The sequence below is a fragment of the Erpetoichthys calabaricus genome, chromosome 6 (genome assembly GCF_900747795.2).
Source record: "Erpetoichthys calabaricus chromosome 6, fErpCal1.3, whole genome shotgun sequence".
In the NCBI taxonomy this organism is placed as follows: domain Eukaryota; kingdom Metazoa; phylum Chordata; class Cladistia; order Polypteriformes; family Polypteridae; genus Erpetoichthys; species Erpetoichthys calabaricus.
In genome coordinates, this window is record NC_041399.2 from 172442201 (window position 1) to 172462257 (window position 20057).

The 20057-nt window shown below is 35.4% G+C and overlaps 1 protein-coding gene and 1 long non-coding RNA gene across 3 annotated transcripts in view; one reads left to right on the forward strand and one right to left on the reverse strand.

Moving 5' to 3' along the window:
• Positions 1–296: 296 nt before the first annotated feature.
• Positions 297–3133, reverse strand: LOC127528404 (uncharacterized). Of its 2 annotated transcripts, none has more exons than XR_007935293.1 (5): positions 2932–3131; positions 850–901; positions 704–757; positions 515–559; positions 297–317 (listed from the first exon to the last, which is right to left on the reverse strand). It is a non-coding gene; the product is annotated as an uncharacterized LOC127528404 (long non-coding RNA). The 2 variants fall into 2 exon arrangements; XR_007935292.1 differs by lacking the exon at positions 297–317 and adding an exon at positions 354–432 and having other exon boundaries at positions 2932–3133.
• A 7008-nt stretch (positions 3134–10141) lies between these two features.
• The window catches only part of cul2 (cullin 2), a 97675-nt gene continuing 87759 nt past the window's right edge, over positions 10142–20057 (forward strand). The window contains exons 1-2 of the mRNA XM_028804115.2: positions 10142–10272; positions 14607–14746. Coding sequence (XP_028659948.1) covers positions 14628–14746 — 119 coding nt within the window. The 5' untranslated portion in view covers positions 10142–10272; positions 14607–14627. The remainder of the gene's footprint in view (positions 10273–14606; positions 14747–20057) is intronic.

The window sequence follows — 20057 nt, forward strand, 5'->3', positions numbered from 1 at the left end:
CACTAATAAACAATATGCAGTTAGTTTCAGTGTATTTATAAAGCCGCGTCAGGAATGTGGAGCTAAGAAAGAAAGGGTGACCACACAGGAACAGTAGCACTGCTTTTGTCTCCAGAAAATGGGGCTCAGACATGGCACCTCTGAACAACTGTCTATGTTGGCGCAACCATTTTACTGTAGTGTGGAGGTCCTTTTTTATTAGTGGTTCCTTTAGATAAAGACCACAAAGAGAATTAAAACATGTATTTCTACATGCCTATTTAAATAATATTAGATATTACATATATACCTCCTCACCTTTAGTGAACGCCTTTGTCCTGTACGAAAGATTCACACGTTACCCACACAGAGAGAGAGAGAGAGATACCTTCCAACAGCAAAATTCTCCAATAGAATAAAGCACCAGCACCTCCTGATCAAGGGTAAATCACACTGCCATGCAGAGGGAAAAAAAAGAACATTAAAACCAGTAACAGATATTACCAAATAATCAGAGACATAAGTGAAAGCTTACAGCTGTGAAGTCAAATGGCGCATCCAAGACAAGGTGCAGAGCATACTGTGGAGCACACAAAAAGAATTATTTCAAATTAATATTTAATTTATTTGCATACAGTACAGTGCACACTCTACTTATTGCAATTTATTATAGTGGTTCTAAAGTATTCCCAACCCAAAAAATAAGTTTCTTTGATTTTCTCACCATCAACATGAATACTCCACAATCCACTGACCCAACCAACTGCTGTGGAAGATTCTGAAATTGAAATGGATTCATATCACCTACTGCAAGTTACAAAAGAATGTCCATTACTTGTAGTCCTCTCAATGACATCCCTATAAACTAACCCTGTTTTTAATTAGTATCCATGTGCCTGAAGATATTCGTTTTGTCATGTTACTGTAACAAAAACAAATAAGTCTTTCACATACAAATGTAAATATCCAATATATGCTGATAATTAGGTAGAGTAAGAAAATCTTGATGTAAGTAGAATACAAGCACAATTTCTTAAAGTAGGCATGTGTTGTTTATCAATATTAGTGTGACTGCATTTTGCATGTGAATAACTTAAATATTTAGAATATATGCTTGAATTAATTAAAAAAAATTTGCAATGCTTAGAAACTTAAAATGTAATTAATATCAACCTCATTGTTTTAAATATTACATGTACACACAAATCAGTGATCAAAATTTGAGAACATTTATGAACACTTATTTTTTTCAAATATTGTTAATCTTATTATGCAAAGTGATACAGGTGATCACCAGTACCTAATAATTCAATATGAAATACAAAATTTGCAGAAAGAAAATGTAAAGAAAGCAAAATAGGGGTGATATATACTGTGCATATTTCCTGGCTCTTGTAAGCTCTTCAGCCACTGTATTTTGAATTAAATTAAGTCTGTTATCAGCCACAAAGCCTTATGGTGATCCATGTAGAAGTAATAAAAGCACAGATAAGTTATTTAGCATAATGGAATGCTAACATAATTAAGTTTTGCAATATTTCTTAAGTAAAATGAAGGCTACTCTAGATACATGTTTAGTATGTGTATCAAATGAAAGATCATAATTTTCACTGTAGATATACCCAAGTTTAGAATTAGTGTATTGTGAGTGATAGGGGTGCCATCTACAGACATGTTACATTCAGACTGACATTTTTACCAGCTTTCGAACCAATGACTAGCACTTCTGTTTTGTTAGAATTCAACAAATGAAAATTTCAAGGAATCTACTTTCTACTAGGTAAACCTCTATTTTAGAACACTGAGATGGTTCATGTAGTTGATCAGATGACTATCATGGTCTATAGTATCAAATGTGGCACTTACTGTAGAGCAATACTATGGGCCTAAAAATGCAACCATGGTCAGTGGAGTGCAAATCATTGAATACTTTGACTAAAGCAGTACCTGGGTAAAAATGTTACAAGAGATTATTTTTATTTGCAAAAATATTGAGAACCGCTTACCTACACCTTTCTCTAAATTTTAGAAATACAAGAAAGATTAGAAAATTGGTCTATAATTTGATAGATCACAATTAAAAAGATTTTTTTACCTTAAGAAGAGGTTATTAGCCAGTACAAATAATGTAGGTACATATCCAAGATTTAAAAACTAATTTATAATACTTAAATGTGGCTTAAAAAAGAGAAAGTAAAAGATCTTTTACAAATAAAATAAGAAAACGAAAGAAAATTTAGACTTGTTAACTAATGCACCAAATTCTGAACATTCAATTTGGGCAAAGGATTTTAATTTCTCAGCTTTCTTAAAACCAACATCATTTGACACTACTTCACTAGCTAAATAAGAAAACATAATTTATTATAAAGTGGTGTAGAATTTTGAAGCTTTATCCCTAGATTACTTTCTCATTTAAAGACTTAATGTTCACTTCTTAACCGAACAGGAATATGTTTATTGTTTCATTTTCATTAAAAAGTCGCGCCCACCCCCAAAAAAAGAAAAGAATTAAAAGTTAAATAAACACCACGTTAACATTCGTTAGGAAATGAATGGATGGATGGCTGGATGAATACAATTTATAAAATATATAACAAACAATAAAACGGAACTTAAAATATCTTAATTTAAGTTAAATATCGTCTTAAAGTGGTGGGAATTTTCCGTTCATCAAGAACATAGACTGAACTTTGAGCAAAATGCATTTTTATCGTATTTTGCTGACAATGTAACATTAAGTGTCGATTTCCCCAGTTTTTACGAGGCAAACCACTGTAACCAGTGTTGCAGTCATTAACAATTAGCTTGCCAGCCAAAGATTACATACATGTAAACGTAATGTTAACTTTTCAAACTGTTTTGAAAAATGTTTTGCAAAATGTACAGTTTTATAATTATAGTTAAGAATAACAGTAATAATAATCATAATAATTACAACAACAACAATACCGTGCTGTTTTCTGTCATATTTTGTTTGTGCTCGAAAATGCTGCGCTTGTGCTAAAAACTAAGACTTGTTGTGTTCGATAAATGGAGGCGTTGTTTTCGCCTTGCCTAGAAATGGTAATGTCACTTCCGGGTCTAAAACTGCGGGTCTACAACTGCGGGTCTGAAACTGCGGTGACGTATGGTGCTGTGGCTCTGCAAGTGGATGCTTCTCGAGAAATTGCGTACGCCAAGGTATGAGTTACCGTGGAAATGTGCGTGGCTTTACGCCAAGTTTAGGTTTTATACATCGCGATTTGAGCGTGGAAACGTTCGTACACAACATTTCTGTACGTACGCACCGTTTATACATGAGGCCCCTGGATGTCCACGGAAGACAACAGTGGTGGATGATCGCAGAATCATTTCCATGGTGAAGAGAAACCCCTTCACAACAGCCAACCAAGTGAATAACACTCTCCAGGGGGTAGACGTATCGATATCCAAGTCTACCATAAAGAGAAGTAAATACAGAGGGTGCACTGCAAGGTGCAAGCCACTCATAAGCCTCAAGAATAGAAAGGCTAGATTGGACTTTGCTAAAGAACATCTAAAAAAGCCAGCACAGCTCTGGAAAAACATTCTTTGGACAGATGAAACCAAGATCAACCTCTACCAGAATGATGGCAAGAAAAAAGTATGGAGAAGGTGTGGAACAGCTCATTATCCAAAGCATACCACATCATCTGTAAAACACGGTGGAGGCAGTGTGATAGCTTGGGCATGCATGGCTGCCAGTGGCACTGGGACACTAGTGTTTATTGATGATGTGACATACTGTCTGCTCAGATCCAGCTAAATGCAGTCAAATTGATTGGGCGGCGTTTCATGATGCAGATGGACAATGACCCAAAACATACAGCCAAAGCAACCCAGGAGTTTATTAAAGCAAAGAAGTGGAAAATTCTTGAATGGCCAAGTCAGTCACCTGATCTTAATCCAATTGAGCATGCATTTCACTTGTTGAAGACTAAACTTCGGACAGAAAGACCCACAAACAAACAGCAACTGAAAGCCGCTGCAGTAAACGCCTGGCAGAGCATTAAAAAGGAGGAAACCCAGCATCTGGTGATGTCCATGAGTTCAAGACTTCAGGCTGTCATTGCCAGCAAAGGGTTTTCAACCAAGTATTAGAAATGAACATTTTATTTCCAGTTATTTAATTTGTCCAATTACTTTTGAGCCCCTGAAATGAAGGGATTGTGTTAAAAAAAATGCTTTAGTTGCCTCACATTTTGATGCAATCGTTTTGTTCACCCCACTGTATTAAAGCTGAAAGTCTGCACTTCAACTGCATCTGAGTTGTTTTATTTAAAATTCATCATGGTAATGTACAGAACCAAAATTAGAAGAAAGTTGTCTCTGTCCAAATATTTTTGGACCTAACTGTATATACAGTATATATATGTATGTATGTATGTATGTATGTATATATATATATATATATATATATATATATATATATATATATATACTGTATATATATATATAAAATATGTACATTTTTCTTCTCTGGAGCTTCTGTAAAATTTTAATTTTCCCTTGAGTACAAATTAAGTACATCTAAACTAATCTAATTAATTCCTATTGAATTTTCATACCTGGTTAACCTCATTCTAATCTTTATTTTGATTGTCTTCTTATAATTGAGTTTACTGTGCTTTAATAATTTTTAAATGCTTTGAAACATTCTCACCTCTAATTGGTGCTTTTCAATACCAATATCCCATAATGGCTTTGAAAGATATTTTTCTCCAATATTAGTTTCTTTACACTGGCTGCCTGTCAGTTTTCGAATTGATTTTAAAATCTTGTTGCTAGTTTTTAAATCTTTGCATGGGCTTGCTCCTGTCCATTTATCTGAATTGTGTGCTTTACACCAGCCGTCTAGAGTGCTTAGATCTTCTGGTCAGTTGTCTCTGGTTGTCCCTCGTACCAAGTATAAAACTAAGAAGGACAGGGCTTTTGCAGCTGCTGCTCCTCGCCTGTGGAACTCTTTACCTTATTACATAAAGGAGTCGTCTACAATTCAACTGTTCAAAACAAGATTAAAGACTCATTTCTATTCATTTGCATTCCGTGACCTTCAGTAATACTGATTGTTTCCTCATTGTGATTATGTAACATTACTTCTATTTATTATTTATTTTATTTATGTTCATTTATTTTATTTCTATTTATGTTATTTATGTTAATGGTATATTTTTCTTTTATTCTATTATTGTAAAGCACTTTGGCCATAGCATTCCTATGTTGTTTTAAATGTGCTATATAAATAAATTGACATTGACATTTTGTTGTCATGATGTATTTTTTATTAGGACCTTGGCTAAACAAATGTGTGACCTCTGAAAAAGAGGTGAATTTAACTCAAATATCATCATTGTACATTGGTAGACTTCACTTAGTTTTGCGACTTATACAACTAGAAGCACATTGGGTTTTTTAGGTTTTTGGAGAGTTGTTTGTGTTGACCTGGGTAGAGTATCCTCCATTGAGTCAATCTTTCAAATTGAAAACTGGTGTTTTTCTATGATTGCACACACAGGGACAAAAATGGTGTACTCTTTACATCATCTTATGTTCAAATGATGGGGAATTGTAAAGAAGAGTAGCCTTACATGAGGAATTGTGAAGGACCGAAACCAACCATTGACAAGAGAGAGAGTTCTTCATAAGACTCACTCATTACATGGAAATTCACATTTATAGTGGACAAATTGGAGTTGCTATTCAACCTGTCAGGTGTGTATTTGGGAAGTAGGAGACAAATTGGAGTATACAATACATGAAGAAAGAACAAACGTCATACATACAGTGTCCAGGCTAAGATTTGAATGCAAATTTCTGAAGCTGTGAGGCAAGTGGGCTAACCACTGCTCCATAGTGCTACCCTTTTCTCATTAAATTTTTTGGAAGAACAATTCCTGGGCTGAGCAACAGAATGAAATTAAATTTCACTCAAGCATCTGACCCAATCATAGCTTGTCTCAAGCTGAGCTTTCTGTTTAATGTCTTCAACCTCAATCAGCTATGATACATTTAATTAGCTATTTGTACTTTTTCCAATGGAAAGACCTTCTTGCTGGTCATATATTACAGGTCTAGTCTAATTCCAAGGACACAAAAAGGTTCCTGAGATGGAATAAAACAAAAATATTGTACTTCAATTATGTAAAGGACAGGCAGGGTAGCTCAGCAAGAAGATTTGTCTCAAAGTGCTTAGATTTTGGTCTGATTCCTTCTAAAGGTACATTGTGTGTGATGTTTGCATGATGCTTTTTAAATTTACTGGACATATTCACAATAATGGCTGTGATAGATTACTGATGCAGTTTAAAAAGTGGTGACAATACATGTAACAAAAAGTTTACATTGTATATTAGATTTATGCGATAATATAGAATATGCAATCAATTGTCACACAGTCATGCAGTTGTGATAATGTATTACGCATATCACCTATTCTTGATCATAGATATTTTAAGATCTCGTTTTTGCAAGACCTGCTTCACATCAGCAGAATCTTCTTGTGAATAGCAAACTGATAATGTTTGAGTCTTTTTTATAGGTTAAAGTAACTCTAAACCACACCTCCAAGCTCATTTCATTGATTGGACTCCAGGTTTGGAAATTTAAGTCTCCAGGTAGCTTTTGTCACAGTTATCAACTTATGGGTTTGCATACTTTTTTGAACCTACACTGTGAATGTTTGAATGAAATATTCATTATGTACAAGATCAGTTTAATAATTTGTGTGCAATTAGGTAAAACCGATTGTGTTTGTCCGCGGTGGGTTGGCACCCTGCCCAGGATTGGTTCCTGCCTTGTGCCCTGTGTTGGCTGGGATTGGCTCCAGCAGACCCCCGTGACCCTGTGTTCGGATTCAGCGGGTTGGAAAATGGATGGATGGATGGATTTATACATAAATGTGGTTATTTCCAAAGGGTTCACATTCTTTTTGTTGCCACTATATTTAAACTTACTTGTAAATAACTCTTTACATTATACAGTATAAATATATATCTTATTTTACATTGTCTTCATTAGTTTGTCTTCATGTGTAAATTAACTGATAGATAGATAGATAGATAGATAGATAGATAGATAGATAGATAGATAGAACTTTTTATTTGTCCACTGAGAAAAAAAGTAGTCTTTTTTCATAAGTTCAATAATTCAATAAATAAATTATATTATACTATAACAAACAACAAACCCTTCTCAAATATACAGAAGAATGACTAAAAATGATGGAAACTTAAAAGAAAGTAAAGAAAACATCTGATTTTTCAGTTACTTTCACAGTAAGACAATAGGTGTATTGCCATTGGTATAAAGGAACCCCAATCGCATTTATTGACACACATCTGCTGAATAATTCATAGGCTGAAAGTCCTCAATGTTAGTTCATTAGAGAGATGGTGTGCAGTGTTATTATTCATAATGGCACTCAGTTTTGTCTTCATTTTTAACTCTGCTTTTACCTCCAGCAGGTTGAGTGTGTGTCCTATAACTGAGCTTGCCTTTTTAATTATCTTTGTGATTCAGTGGGTTTCTCTTAAAATGAGGTTAACAGACAAACCCACCACAGTATGGAAAAATCACACTGGCCATCAAAGAGTTGTAAAACATTTAAAAAATATAATTAACCACAATAAAGGATTAAAAAGAAAAAAAAGAGTCTGCTCTGCCCTTTCTTATAAAGTTCATGTGTTATGAGACTAGTCCAGTCTGGCATTGATATGGACCCCCAAGTACATGTCACAGTGCCTCACCTCCACATCCACTCCCTAAATAGTGACCAGGCATAGAGAGTCTTTATTGCATGTGAAGTCAATTACCATTCCTTGTTTTTGACAATTTTAAGTTGCAGACAAGTCTTTTTGCACAAAGTTCTTCAACTGACTCCTATACTCTTTCTCATCCCCTTTATCAATACATTCCAAAAGTGCAGAGAATTTGAGAATTTCTGCAAGTGACATGACCTGCTGTTATATTTATAGTTTTGAGATATGCAGAGTAGAGGAAACTGGACTGTTTCTTGTGGTGCGCCAGTGTCTCAATTATTTTATCATAGATTTATTTTATTGATGCTTGCATATTTTTTTGAATCAATACATTCATTGATTGCTTAAATTAATGATTTTAAGTAATTTGATTATTGATCTATGCTGCAAATTCATTTTATTCTTAGAGAGAATTATAGCAAAATGACACCTTTTATTGGCTAACTAAAAAGATTACAATATGCAAGCTTTCGAGGCAACTCAGGCTCCTTCTTCAGGCAAGATGTAATACAGACACTGGAGTTCCCTGTGTTTATACACACACTAGGACAAGTAATAACATTGGTAAATCTTTAAGTGAGACATCTTAAATGTAAAAAATGAATAGATCTCTTCAGGCTAAGATTCATTTAACAAGAGAGAAGAGCAATGTATGGTCAAGATCTTTGAATAAGATAACTGTCCAACAAAGTCTATTGAAGTTTCTGATGAGTTTTTCCATACAATGTGGATCTTTAGGCAGGTTGTCTGGGTCAGTGATGCAAACAATCCTCATACCTGGCCATAAAACTGTTGTCTCTATTCAAACCATGTTGTAATGTATTAAATTTTAGCATGAGTTTGACTTCCCATTCTTTTCTCTCTTGCTGTGTTCTGAAGTTGCCCATAAGCACTGTGACTTTAAAGTCCCTCTCACAGTGTCCATGGCTGTTGAAGTGGGCCGCTACAGGAACATCTGTATTTCCATGCTTGATGTGGAACCTGTGTAAATTCATTCTCTGGCAGAGTGTTTGTCCAATTTCTGCCACACAGAGTGCAGTGTCAGGACATTTCATGCAGAGAAATAGGTAGACTACATTACATGATCTGCAGGAAAATGATCCCTTTATGCGATGTTCTAGTCGGCATTGTGGTATAATTATTTGGTCTGTATTATAAATGTGAGCACACGGTTTACATCTTTTCTGTAGGAAGGCAGATGTGCCATTTTCTGTTGGTTCACTTAGGGAGCTTCGGAAAATTAGTTGCTACAGGTTTGGTGGTTGTCCGTATGCCAAGAGGGGAGGTTCAGGAAATACATTTTTCAGTGTTTGGTCATTGTTTAGCATTGGTTGAAGTTCTTTTATAATTTTTCTAAGTGCTTCAAGATGTGGGTTATAGGTGACAACAAGGGTGATGTGGTTCTTGTTGTCTTTGTTTTTATATTCCAGAAGGTTGTCCCTGGGTATGGCAGTAACTCATATTTGAGTGTCTGTTGTTTTGGGGGTATAACCTTGTCTGATGAAATCTTGTCTAAGCTCCTGCAGTTGTTTATCCCGGTCTGTTGGGTCTGTGCAAATACGATTGTATTGTATTGCTTGGCTGAAAATAATGGAGCGCCTTATATGCTTGAGGTGGAAACTATCACTTCTCAGGTAGGTCCATCTGTCTGTTGGTTTGTGAAAAACTGAAGTTACAAGGGTGTTGTCTTTCAGTTGAACGGTGGTGTCAAAGAAGCTGACTTCTGTTATTCTGTTATCTCTTATTCTTAGAGATAAAGCAAGCATCAGGTGGTAAGCTGGAATCAGTCCTTCATGAGATGCGATCTCAGTTCCCCTCGACGAAAAAACACAGAGAAGCACGCCCTCTTTCAATAGACCAGATGCACGTTTTTGGCATGTGGGAAGGGATCGGAGAAAACCATTTCATTTACCGAGTGACACAGTTCACCTCCACATACAGTACATGGACAGTGTGAAGAGAAGTGCTACCAAGGTACAGCACAACTATTGTTGAATAATAATACGTTTATGTGTTCTGGGATCGACTGTAAATGTCTACAAATAATTAAGTCGTTTGACTTAAACTTCAAGATAACTGTGATTATAGCACATCCCGTGCTGCCTAACACGCCTCTAAATGATACTTATCTATAAGCGTCGGAAAAAAACAAGTACGTACTCGGGAATTTTGAATCTTACCAGCATCCGTAGTTTTGCCCATTCCATTAGATGTCCGGAAATAGGGGTTATTATGAAAAACGTTTTGATTGATCACGATTGTGTTCGATATTATTTTACAAAATACTGATGATAATAGAGTTTTTGTAGAGTAGTCAATTCCCTGTCAAATTGTGAAAATAGCCGATAACTTAATAGACAACTCCGTGCCACTCTTCCTGCACTTCCCCTTACAGTTGTCACCATGGTTTCGCCTTCCAAGCAGGGTAATGGAAGAGGTGTAAGTGAAAGGGATCAAGTCAGTGACAGCAGATGAACTTTACTTTTTAAATTGCACCTCGTGTCATTGGCTAGAGGTAACTATCGCTTCTCCCACTCGCGCGGTTTGTTTCTGGTGTTATTGTTTTGTTGGAAGGAGAGGTCATACGTGGATTATTTTTCTGCAGAGGGGGTTTAGGGATTTCGGCTCAGACTCAGATCCAGACCTACATGCTCTGCTTTCGTTATCTTTCTCACTATGAGAGATGTTCGTTCTGAAGTTAGTTAGAGGATTTCCCAAACATGGTTACATTAACAAAAAGTTGAATCCTAGGGCGTATGTTCCTTCTTTATATGTGATGTTGTTCTCTTGGAAGTCTCAACTCTCCTTTATATACTAGGCCTTATTGACCGTGCCGGCTGTATCCACTCTTTTGCTGGATGTTAAAATACGCATCAGTTGCCAAAGGAAGATGTGCACAATGACATCGTCACAGGTTGTTGCTCCCAAGATGTGAGAAGGAGGTTGCTGTTTATTAGAGATCCCTCGTCCGTGCTGAGCATCTTCTGAGCCAACCTGTGTTAAGTCTATCCAGATGATCCAGAATGCACCTGCTGGAAAAGATTCCAGATCACATTAGTAATTGGTTACTGCTAGAAGACGTGTGTAAAGGGTGTGTAAAGGGTAGACAAACATTTTCTGTTAAAACGGTGTATAGCCTGAGTTAGCAGAGATTTCCTGGCATGTACTAAATACCGCCAAGCTATTACAAGTACTTGGCTCGATTTTGTTCAAAACTTTATCCATGTGTGGTGACTGTCATGAGATGTATGGAGGTTAAACTTTAGTGAAGGCACTTGTATCTGCCACTGGTGTTTTCAGCCTTGAGATCGTCATCATATGAGTTGGTCTTGTGTTTATTACCCAGCTTTAGAGTTCCAAAGAAATTAAGTTATGAGCATTGCTGTAAATGTAAAGTTTGTGAGGTGTGGCATGGACCTTCATTCCATTATGAAACCACACAAAGAAGATGTATTTTAATTCCAAACCGTTTAACTTGGGGGAGCAGTAATACAACTCTTAATCTTTGTTTGAGTAGCACTCGTTTAAGTTGCAAAAATTTTGTTTATATATGTTGTACATTAGTTTCATTCCTGTGATGTATTTCCAATATGTGAAGGAAGCAAATAAAAGTAAGAAACTAGTCAGTAGTGAGCAGTGGAAATAAATCTAGTCTCATTTAGCATTAGGATTAAAAATCAGTGTGAAGTGGAAGACCAATTTTTTCTGTGTAAGATGCTCAGTAAATGCTAGACCACATTTAGTTCTGCAGTGTTTTATATAACACACAATCATATCAATCTTGATCATGACATACCACTAAGTCTACTATTAGCTAATTTAAATTAGGGTGTTAACACGTGGAACATTTTCTTCAAATCAACAAATAGCCTGATTACAAATTTCAGTTTGTTTTTAAGTTCTTTGTAGTTACTGCAAAATATTTGTCTTTTTCAGATGGTCTGTGGTTACTCGAGTATTCCACGATCTACAGTGAATGCTTACACACTCAAACAGAGAAACTGTAGGAAGGTTACTATGTTTCAGTGCCACACTAAATTATCATTTTCCTTTTGTACCAACAATTTCTGTGTGATAACTATTACCCAGAATGCTTTAATTGTAGGTAATTATAATTATTTGCATTAACAGCCTTTACAAAAAACACAATTTTAATCAAAAATAAAATGTTTTATGTTCTGAAGTACTACTTAAACTAGAAAAGGCTCTCATATACATTTACATTATAGATTTGGTTATATAAAATATTTATTAATTTTTTTTTCTTGCAAAAGGACCTTTGTTAAAATAATTTAATAACATTTTACTGAGACATATTGGAGTTTAACTGATAATGTAAGGGAAATCAGAGAAGCCACTTGAAAAAATGTATAGTAATTAGCTTCCACATTCACATGCAGCTGGAAAAACACTACACCCGTAATTCAAGAAAAAGACGCTTTCACTGAAGACTTAGAGCAGTGATTCTTAACCTTTTTTGAGTCACGGACCCCTTTAAGAATTTGATGAAATCTATGGACTTCTTTCCCCAGAAATATTCACATAAACACAACTTTACATGCAATGAATATAATGTACTTTATTTATCGAGATTTGATTGTCTCATACATATATGACATACACAAAGTACAGTAATCCCTCCTCCATCGCGGGGGTTGCGTTCCAGAGCCACCCGCGAAATAAGAAAATCCGCGAAGTAGAAACCATATGTTTATATGGTTATTTTTATATTGTCATGCTTGGGTCACAGATTTGCGCAGAAACACAGGAGGTTGTAGAGAGACAGGAACGTTATTCAAACACTGCAAACAAACATTTGTCTCTTTTTCAAAAGTTTAAACTGTGCTCCATGACAAGACAGAGATGACAGTTCTGTCTCACAATTAAAAGAATGCAAACATATCTTCCTCTTCAAAGGAAACAGAGAGGAAAGCAAACAAATCAATAGGGCTGTTTGGCTTAAGTATGCGAAGCACCGCCGGTACAAAGCTGTTGAAGGCGGCAGCTCACACCCCCTCCGTCAGGAGCAGAGAGAGAGAGAGAGAGAAACAAAGTCAAAAATCAATACGTGCCCTTTGAGCTTTTAAGTATGCGAAGCACTGTGCAGCATACTTAAAAGCTGCACACAGAAGGTAGCAACGTGAAGATAATCTTTCAGCATTTTTAGACAAGCGTCCGTGTCGTCTAGGTGTGCGAACAGCCCCCTGCTCACACCTCCTACGTCAGGATTACAGATAGTCAGCGCAAGAGAGAGAAAGAAAAGTAAGTTGGGTAGCTTCTCAGCCATCTGCCAATAGCGTCCCTTGTATGAAATCAACTGGGCAAACCAACTGAGGAAGCATGTACCAGAAATTAAAAGACCCATTGTCCTCAGAAATCCGCGAACCAGCAAAAAATCCGCAATATATATTTAAATATGCTTACATATAAAATCCGCGATAGAGTGAAGCTGCGAAAGGCGAAGCGCGATATAGCGAGGGATCACTGTATTATTAAACTTTAAAGTAAACAATCTAATAAAACACTACTTTTTTATGGCAAAAGTAATGGCCACTCAATATAATTATGAAATGCAATCCTCATGTGCAAATTAAAACAGATCTACTAGTACTATGTTTTCTACCACCATTACTATTACTACCACTACATCTACTCTAAATCACCAATACCAGGCTGTACAGTGAATATAAATGTTCATTTTTATCTGACCCTCACGGACCCTCTGAAACCCATCCATGGACCCTCTAGCGGTCCACGGACCCCAGGTTAAGAACCCCTGCCGTAGAGGTTCAAGGTGGTGCTCAGGTATCCTGTCTTACATATTAGCAGATATATTAGAGCAGTATTATAGTGCAGTGGTTAGTGCTGTTGTATCACGGATCCATCGTCCTGGGTTTGAATCTTATACCCACTTGGTTTGTTTGATGGTGTTTGCTTTTCTTTCCACATCTCTGTTTGTGTGTGGTTTATTTTTTCCCCCTCTGGGTACTCCCAATTTACCTTCCACATTCCAGAGTCAAGTGTTTGTTAAATTGGAGTTTCTAAATTGGCCCAGTCAGTACCTGGCTAACCATCCTCGGGTTGGTTTATGCTTTGTGCCTTGTACTACTCAGATTCCAAGATCCTTATTTGGAAAATTATCTTATAAACATATTAATAAGTACACATGGGTGGTTTATTATAGAATATGGAAAATTAAAGAAGTAAAGCTGGACTTCTGGAAATGTGTGGTTTTGCATATATTCGCAATAAAGTCTAAACATTAATAATAATAATTCTTTACATTTATATAGCGCTTTTCTCACTTCTCAAAGCGCTCTCCACACAGAGAGGACCCGGGAAGCGAACCCACAATCTCCTTACTACAAATCAGCAGCACTACCACTGCGCCACCTGTTTTGGGTTCTTAATCTTCAAAGATATCGTGCGCCTTCACTTTTAAGGTAGTAGTACCAGGCGTATAAGTTGGCATGAGGTACAATCAGTTGTGTTCTTATAACATTTGACCTGTTTCCCCAGACACAGGCGCCTGCCAACCAACAAGGTATATAAATAGTCTCTCTTTACAGCTGTCCAGTAGCTCAGATTATTTTGGGAAAGGGTTACAGTTAAGAAAAAGAAACTACTATGATATAAAGGGAAATCAGTATTATTATGTAATGCTCTTGTATGGTGTTTGAAACAATTTTAAAAAAAAAAAAGGGCAACATTTCAAAAGTGTATTATTTTAAACCAATTTCTATTTTAAGTTCAGTGAGATGGTTTTTAAGTTACAGTTCAGTAATTATCTTTGAAAGAAAGGAATAACTCATGGTAAGAGGCACACAATATTTCTCTGTTTTCGTGCAGGTTTGACACCCAAGCCGTAAAATGTCTCTGAAACCAAGAGTGGTGGACTTTGAAGAAACATGGAACAAACTCCTGACAACAATCAAAGCTGTGGTGATGCTGGATTATGTGGAAAGAGCAACATGGAATGACCGCTTCTCGTATCCTTGATATTTGTTAAGACCATCCCTTGTTACTGCTGTGTAGTAGTGGTGTTGAATAAGGAGTGTTGAGGTAAATTCTGAAGTTATGTGTGAAATTTGAGTTATTTTTTTATTTTGGTATACTTTCTGAAATATTGGGGACCAATTTTTTAATCCTCACCTAAGCTGTTGTTCTTTTCTCTTAAAGAGAATAGTTCAAGCAAAGAACATTTTGGCAATTACTGGTGACAGTTTCTTTTTGATTAAGTTTAAAAATAACAAGCTGTGTACTACTAAATTGATACTGTTCCCAATTTGGAGTCCATCAGCAGTGTATTTTTCTCAAGTCAGAAAGATATAATTAAGGTGTACAGGCAGGAGCTGTATGTAATCACTAATTTTAGTGTTCTAGAGGTGGGGCAGCCTGTCCCTGTAGAATAGCTTTTGTTTAATTCAGAAAATGCATCATTTACGTTGGAAGGAAAAAAGTCTTGTGGCATGTGTCATCTCATGTTTTGAAATAATCCTCATTCCTATCCATACTTTTTATACAATAATTGTAATGTACTTAAGCATTTAAATGACAAACTTTATTATTTTTTTCCTATACACTTCTCCTGCTATTTCTGACTTACAGTAGATCTTATTGATATGGAAATGCTGGACCATTTCATCTATTTTTGTGTCCAGATTAATGGTACAGAGTTTCAAAAAACAGTAAAAAGTTTTGAATTGCTCGTTGTTTTCTGTTTTACATAGTGGTGATGCTTACGTTTGTGGTCTATTATCTACAACATTGTTTTTAATAGTTTTTCATGGTTGTAGACTTTAAAAGGGTAAATAGATATTTGAGAACTTTTTTATATGTACTACTCTATTTTAATTTTGAGAAAATTTCATATTTTCAGTATTTCAGCCATAATTGTTTTGTTACACCCTAAAACTGCAAACATCTTACGGACTTTCCTTTTCAATGCTAAAAGCATGACGCTTGCATTTGAATCGCCAAGGGGCACCAAAACAAAACCGCACTCAAGATCACTCTATCCATATTTTATTTGTATTTGAAGTCACTTCCTATGATCAGTGTATTTTTTTGTCATATTTTGGTATAACCTATTGCAAATGTTGTATAATTGAGATAATATATCAAAGATACATTTAAAAAAACTTTTTTCTTTGTTGGATAATTTAATTTTTTAATAGACCTTTGTGAAGTATGTGGTAGTAACAGATATGTCTAAATATGTTAGATCAAAAAAGCAAGTGTGTTTATTCTTTGCAGAATACAAATGTTTTGGAAGAACCAAGCCATAAATTCAGTGTTGCAGGATTTGTTTCACAATTCATTCATTTCTCCAAAACAAAAAGCTGGGCAAAAAATTCAGATACAATCTGGAAGAATTTTTGTAAAGCAGAGTGCTAAAAGACTTTGAAAGAGAATGGTTGGTTATCACACTTATTTCTAAAGGTTAAGTTTAACTTTTTTATGAGAATTTAGTTTTCAAAATTTATCTGTAATAAATTAAAAGTTACAGCACCAAAGGTGTTGAGGTTACCTGATGCTACTAGCTTTTGGCTACTAATAATAATTTAGCAGGTGTATTCAGCTCCAGGTTAATTCTGTTGATATGTATTGTAATAAAAACATAACTTAATCTGAATGAGCATGAAAACTTAGCCAATAGTTTATGCTTGTAATGCTTAGATCAGTCAGCTGCAGTTCTAAATCAGCTGATTTCCACGACAAAAGACTCGATCAGTCAATGGTAAATTGGTCGAACAGAAAAAACATTTTTTTCTGTATCTTCTTTTGAAAGCCTTATGGTAGTTTACTTGTTGTGCTTCTTTATGCAAGGTATTACAGTAGTTGACACATCTTTTTTTGCTGCAAACTTTCTGTAAACTGAGAGTAGTAAGGCCAGCCTTACCAGAGAAACAGAAGAACATTTGCCTTTACATAAAAGAAAGTGGAGTAATAAACTGAGAAAAAGGGATCGGATTAATTGTCCTGTGCCTTTAGACAAAAAGCAGGAAATGTGATTTTAATGAATTCAGAACATTTGTTTTGATCTTCAATTTAAATGAACACTGCTTGTCTAAGTTTAGGTGATGAGTGAGCTTGTTTTAAGTACAACTTACATTTTCAATTAGAAAAAGGAGACGAAGAAGTTATTTGAAATTGCTGTTTAGTAAACAATAGGTTTGCTATCTTAACAGCAAAATTTGTCTTTTACTTGTAAACTTGTTATGTATGTTAGTCTTATGTCTTCTTGATAAACATCTTACAAACATTTGATAGATTTGCTGCTTTTTTAAAGGTTTGTATTTTTATTATTTGTGTGTCATATATTATAAGTTTTGGTAAGAAGCAAATGCTTCATAATTAAAATTAATCCATATTTATAATTTCACCTCAAGAATTAGGATTATCAATCTTTTATACTAGGGGGAAAAAGAACTATAAATACACTACCGGTCAAAAGTTTTAGTAAATTTCAGTTTTTCTATTTTTTCTTCAGATTTAATCAGTGGAAATGCAATGAATGACCTAAATGGTGAGAATGTCATCTGATCGGGTTGTGACTTTAGATCTGCCAGATCTCTTCTTATCAGAGTTTCTTGCAGTTTCCAATTGCCTTTGGATTGTGTAGGACTCTGTACTCAATGACACTTTATTATTATTATTTTTTTTTAAATTTCTCTAAGTGAAATGCCTTCTAACAGTACTTCTAACAGTAATAATGCTCTCTCTCATTTCATTTGTTAATTTTCTTCTGTTCAATTATACAGTGTAATATTGTCCCAATAGTACTTCAGAGGGTATAATAACATAGTCTGTTCCAACTCTGCTTTAAGACAGAGTTTTTTTAAGTAATCAACAGAAGTTGGGACACCTGTTCAGATTGTTTGCTTCAACTTATAAGGCTTAATTTACTTTAATTGCTGCAGAACATCTGTAGTTTGTAACCTATTATTTGCTATCTGAAGAAGGCCTATTTGTAATATTCAGAAATTTCCTTTTTTTCAGTTTTTACTAACCTAAACTTTAATAAATTTAGACCTCTGGCAGTTTACTGTTTACCTTTTCACCATTGTAAAAGATGTATTGAAGAAGGGGCCTGAGTTGCCTCGAAAGCTTGCATATTGTAATAATTTTAGTTAGCCAATAAAAGGTTTCATTTGGCTTGACTTCTCACTACCTTCATAATGGCTAACACGGCACAACACTCTAGTACTACAGACATATAAATCTCTTTGTTATCCTTCATGTATTTATAAACCAAAGTTAGAATCCTGTAAACATTAAATATGTAATACAATGGATATTGATACATTTGTTTACAAAAAAATTAGCATTAAATTGAACACATTAATGCAAAGTCCTTATTTTTCAGTGCTCTCTTTATAGTCTGGTAGCTGGCTGGATATGAAAATTGTATCATGTGGAAATCATTTCACTATTTTCTGGGACTGAAGGATGGCCTTTCAAAGAGGCAGTCAATGACAACATGTTAAGCATGTGGTACAGTTAAATTTTTACTTTTGTGAATGTAATGAAAAAGAAAAATATTTCATTCAAATGGTATAATGTGGTTTCAGAAGCAAAATCAGCTAAATGTAGTAATCTCATTAAATTAAAGGCATGGTAAAATATATATGGCTGTAACTGCCTTATCCTCAGATGAGTAAGGTAACTGTTGTAAAAACAGACCAATGTAAGGTATGAAAAACCATCAGTTTCTCCAGTGCCTTCAGTACCATCCAGCCATCCCTGTTAAACGGTAAGCTCAGAAATATGCAGGTGGATGAGTCTGTGGTATACTGGATAGTGGACTGGTGTGTCTGACTGACCACAGTTTGTGAGACTCAAGGACTGTGTTTCTGATGTGGATGTGAGCACCACAAGGAACAGTCCTGTCTCATCTTCTCTTCACAACTCCATCTTGCAGACATTCTCAAAGTGATTCTGCACTTAATGGAGTATTTTGATAAGGGCGTGAGACAGTATCAGTGTCAGGTGGAGAACTTTGTTTCTTGGCGCAGAAGAGCCTTCTTTGACCAGACACTATTCATGGAATAAATGTAGAGGTGGTGGACATCAATGACTGGTTGGACTAGTCTGATTAAACAGAAAAGCAATATAAGAAAGGGAAGAACGGGCTCTTTTTTTCTTAGGAGACGGCATTAATTTAATGTGGGTAATGACATTCTTCACACCTTGTACAACTCTGTGCTATTTTCAGTGACATGGCGTGCTGGGCTGGTAACATTACTTCAAGAGAGTCCCACCAAATTACCAAAAAAATAATAGGGCAGGCTCAGTTATGGGATGCACTCTGGACACCCTAGAGGTAGTAGCAAAGGAGAGAATTAAAACAAAACTAAGTGTCATTATGAAGAATGCTGCACATCTTCTCTCTGACATAGTAACACTGAGGACTTTCAGCCAACGAATCATTCTGCAGAAATATGTCAGGAAACACTACTGGGGCTCCTTTATACCAACAGCAATATGCCAGCATAATGCCTCACTGTGACACTTAACTGCCTAGTCAGAAGTTTTCTTTCTTTTTAATTCTCTTACTCTTTAGTCTTCATGGTGTGTGTGTCTATCTATCTATCTATCTATCTATCTATCTATCTATCTATCTATCTATCTATCTATCTATCTATCTATCTATCTATCTATCTATCTAGATTTTTATTTATTGATTTATTTATTTAAAGAGTTTCCGTAAAAAGCCTAATTTCCCCTGGATTCAAATAAAGATTTATCTATGTAATTGTTAGTAAAGTGCCTGTTAAAACTGTGAGACCAACTAGGACTAATTAATATGTTTTAACTAAAGAAACTGAGCATTTCTGTAGTTGCCTTTTACTTCTAAGAGAGAGAGAGACCTGCTTAATTTATGCATTTTTGGATTTCTGTTAAGGTGCCCTCATCCATCCTATTTTATGTACTACTTAATGCAGTTTTGGGGTTGGGGATCTCAAGCCAACTCCAAAAGTATCTTGTATGTCAAAAACCAAACAGAGTTACATTACATTACAGCACATTAACCCACCCTCAGTCAGTCATACTGAGTTGATTTAGAGATACCAGTTTTTCTAACATGCATGTCTTTGGTTTATTGGATGTGAACTGGGTTAATATAGGAATGTACAAATGCGCAACAGTTACTCGTCTGGGATTTAATCTCAGGGAGTTGTGAAGCAGCAGTGCTAATCATTGTACCACATACTACCCAGTGAGCATACTTGGCCGGTGTGTGTGTGGCAGTGTTAAAAATAATTAAATTGTTGCTTTTTCCTTTCTAATGCTGAA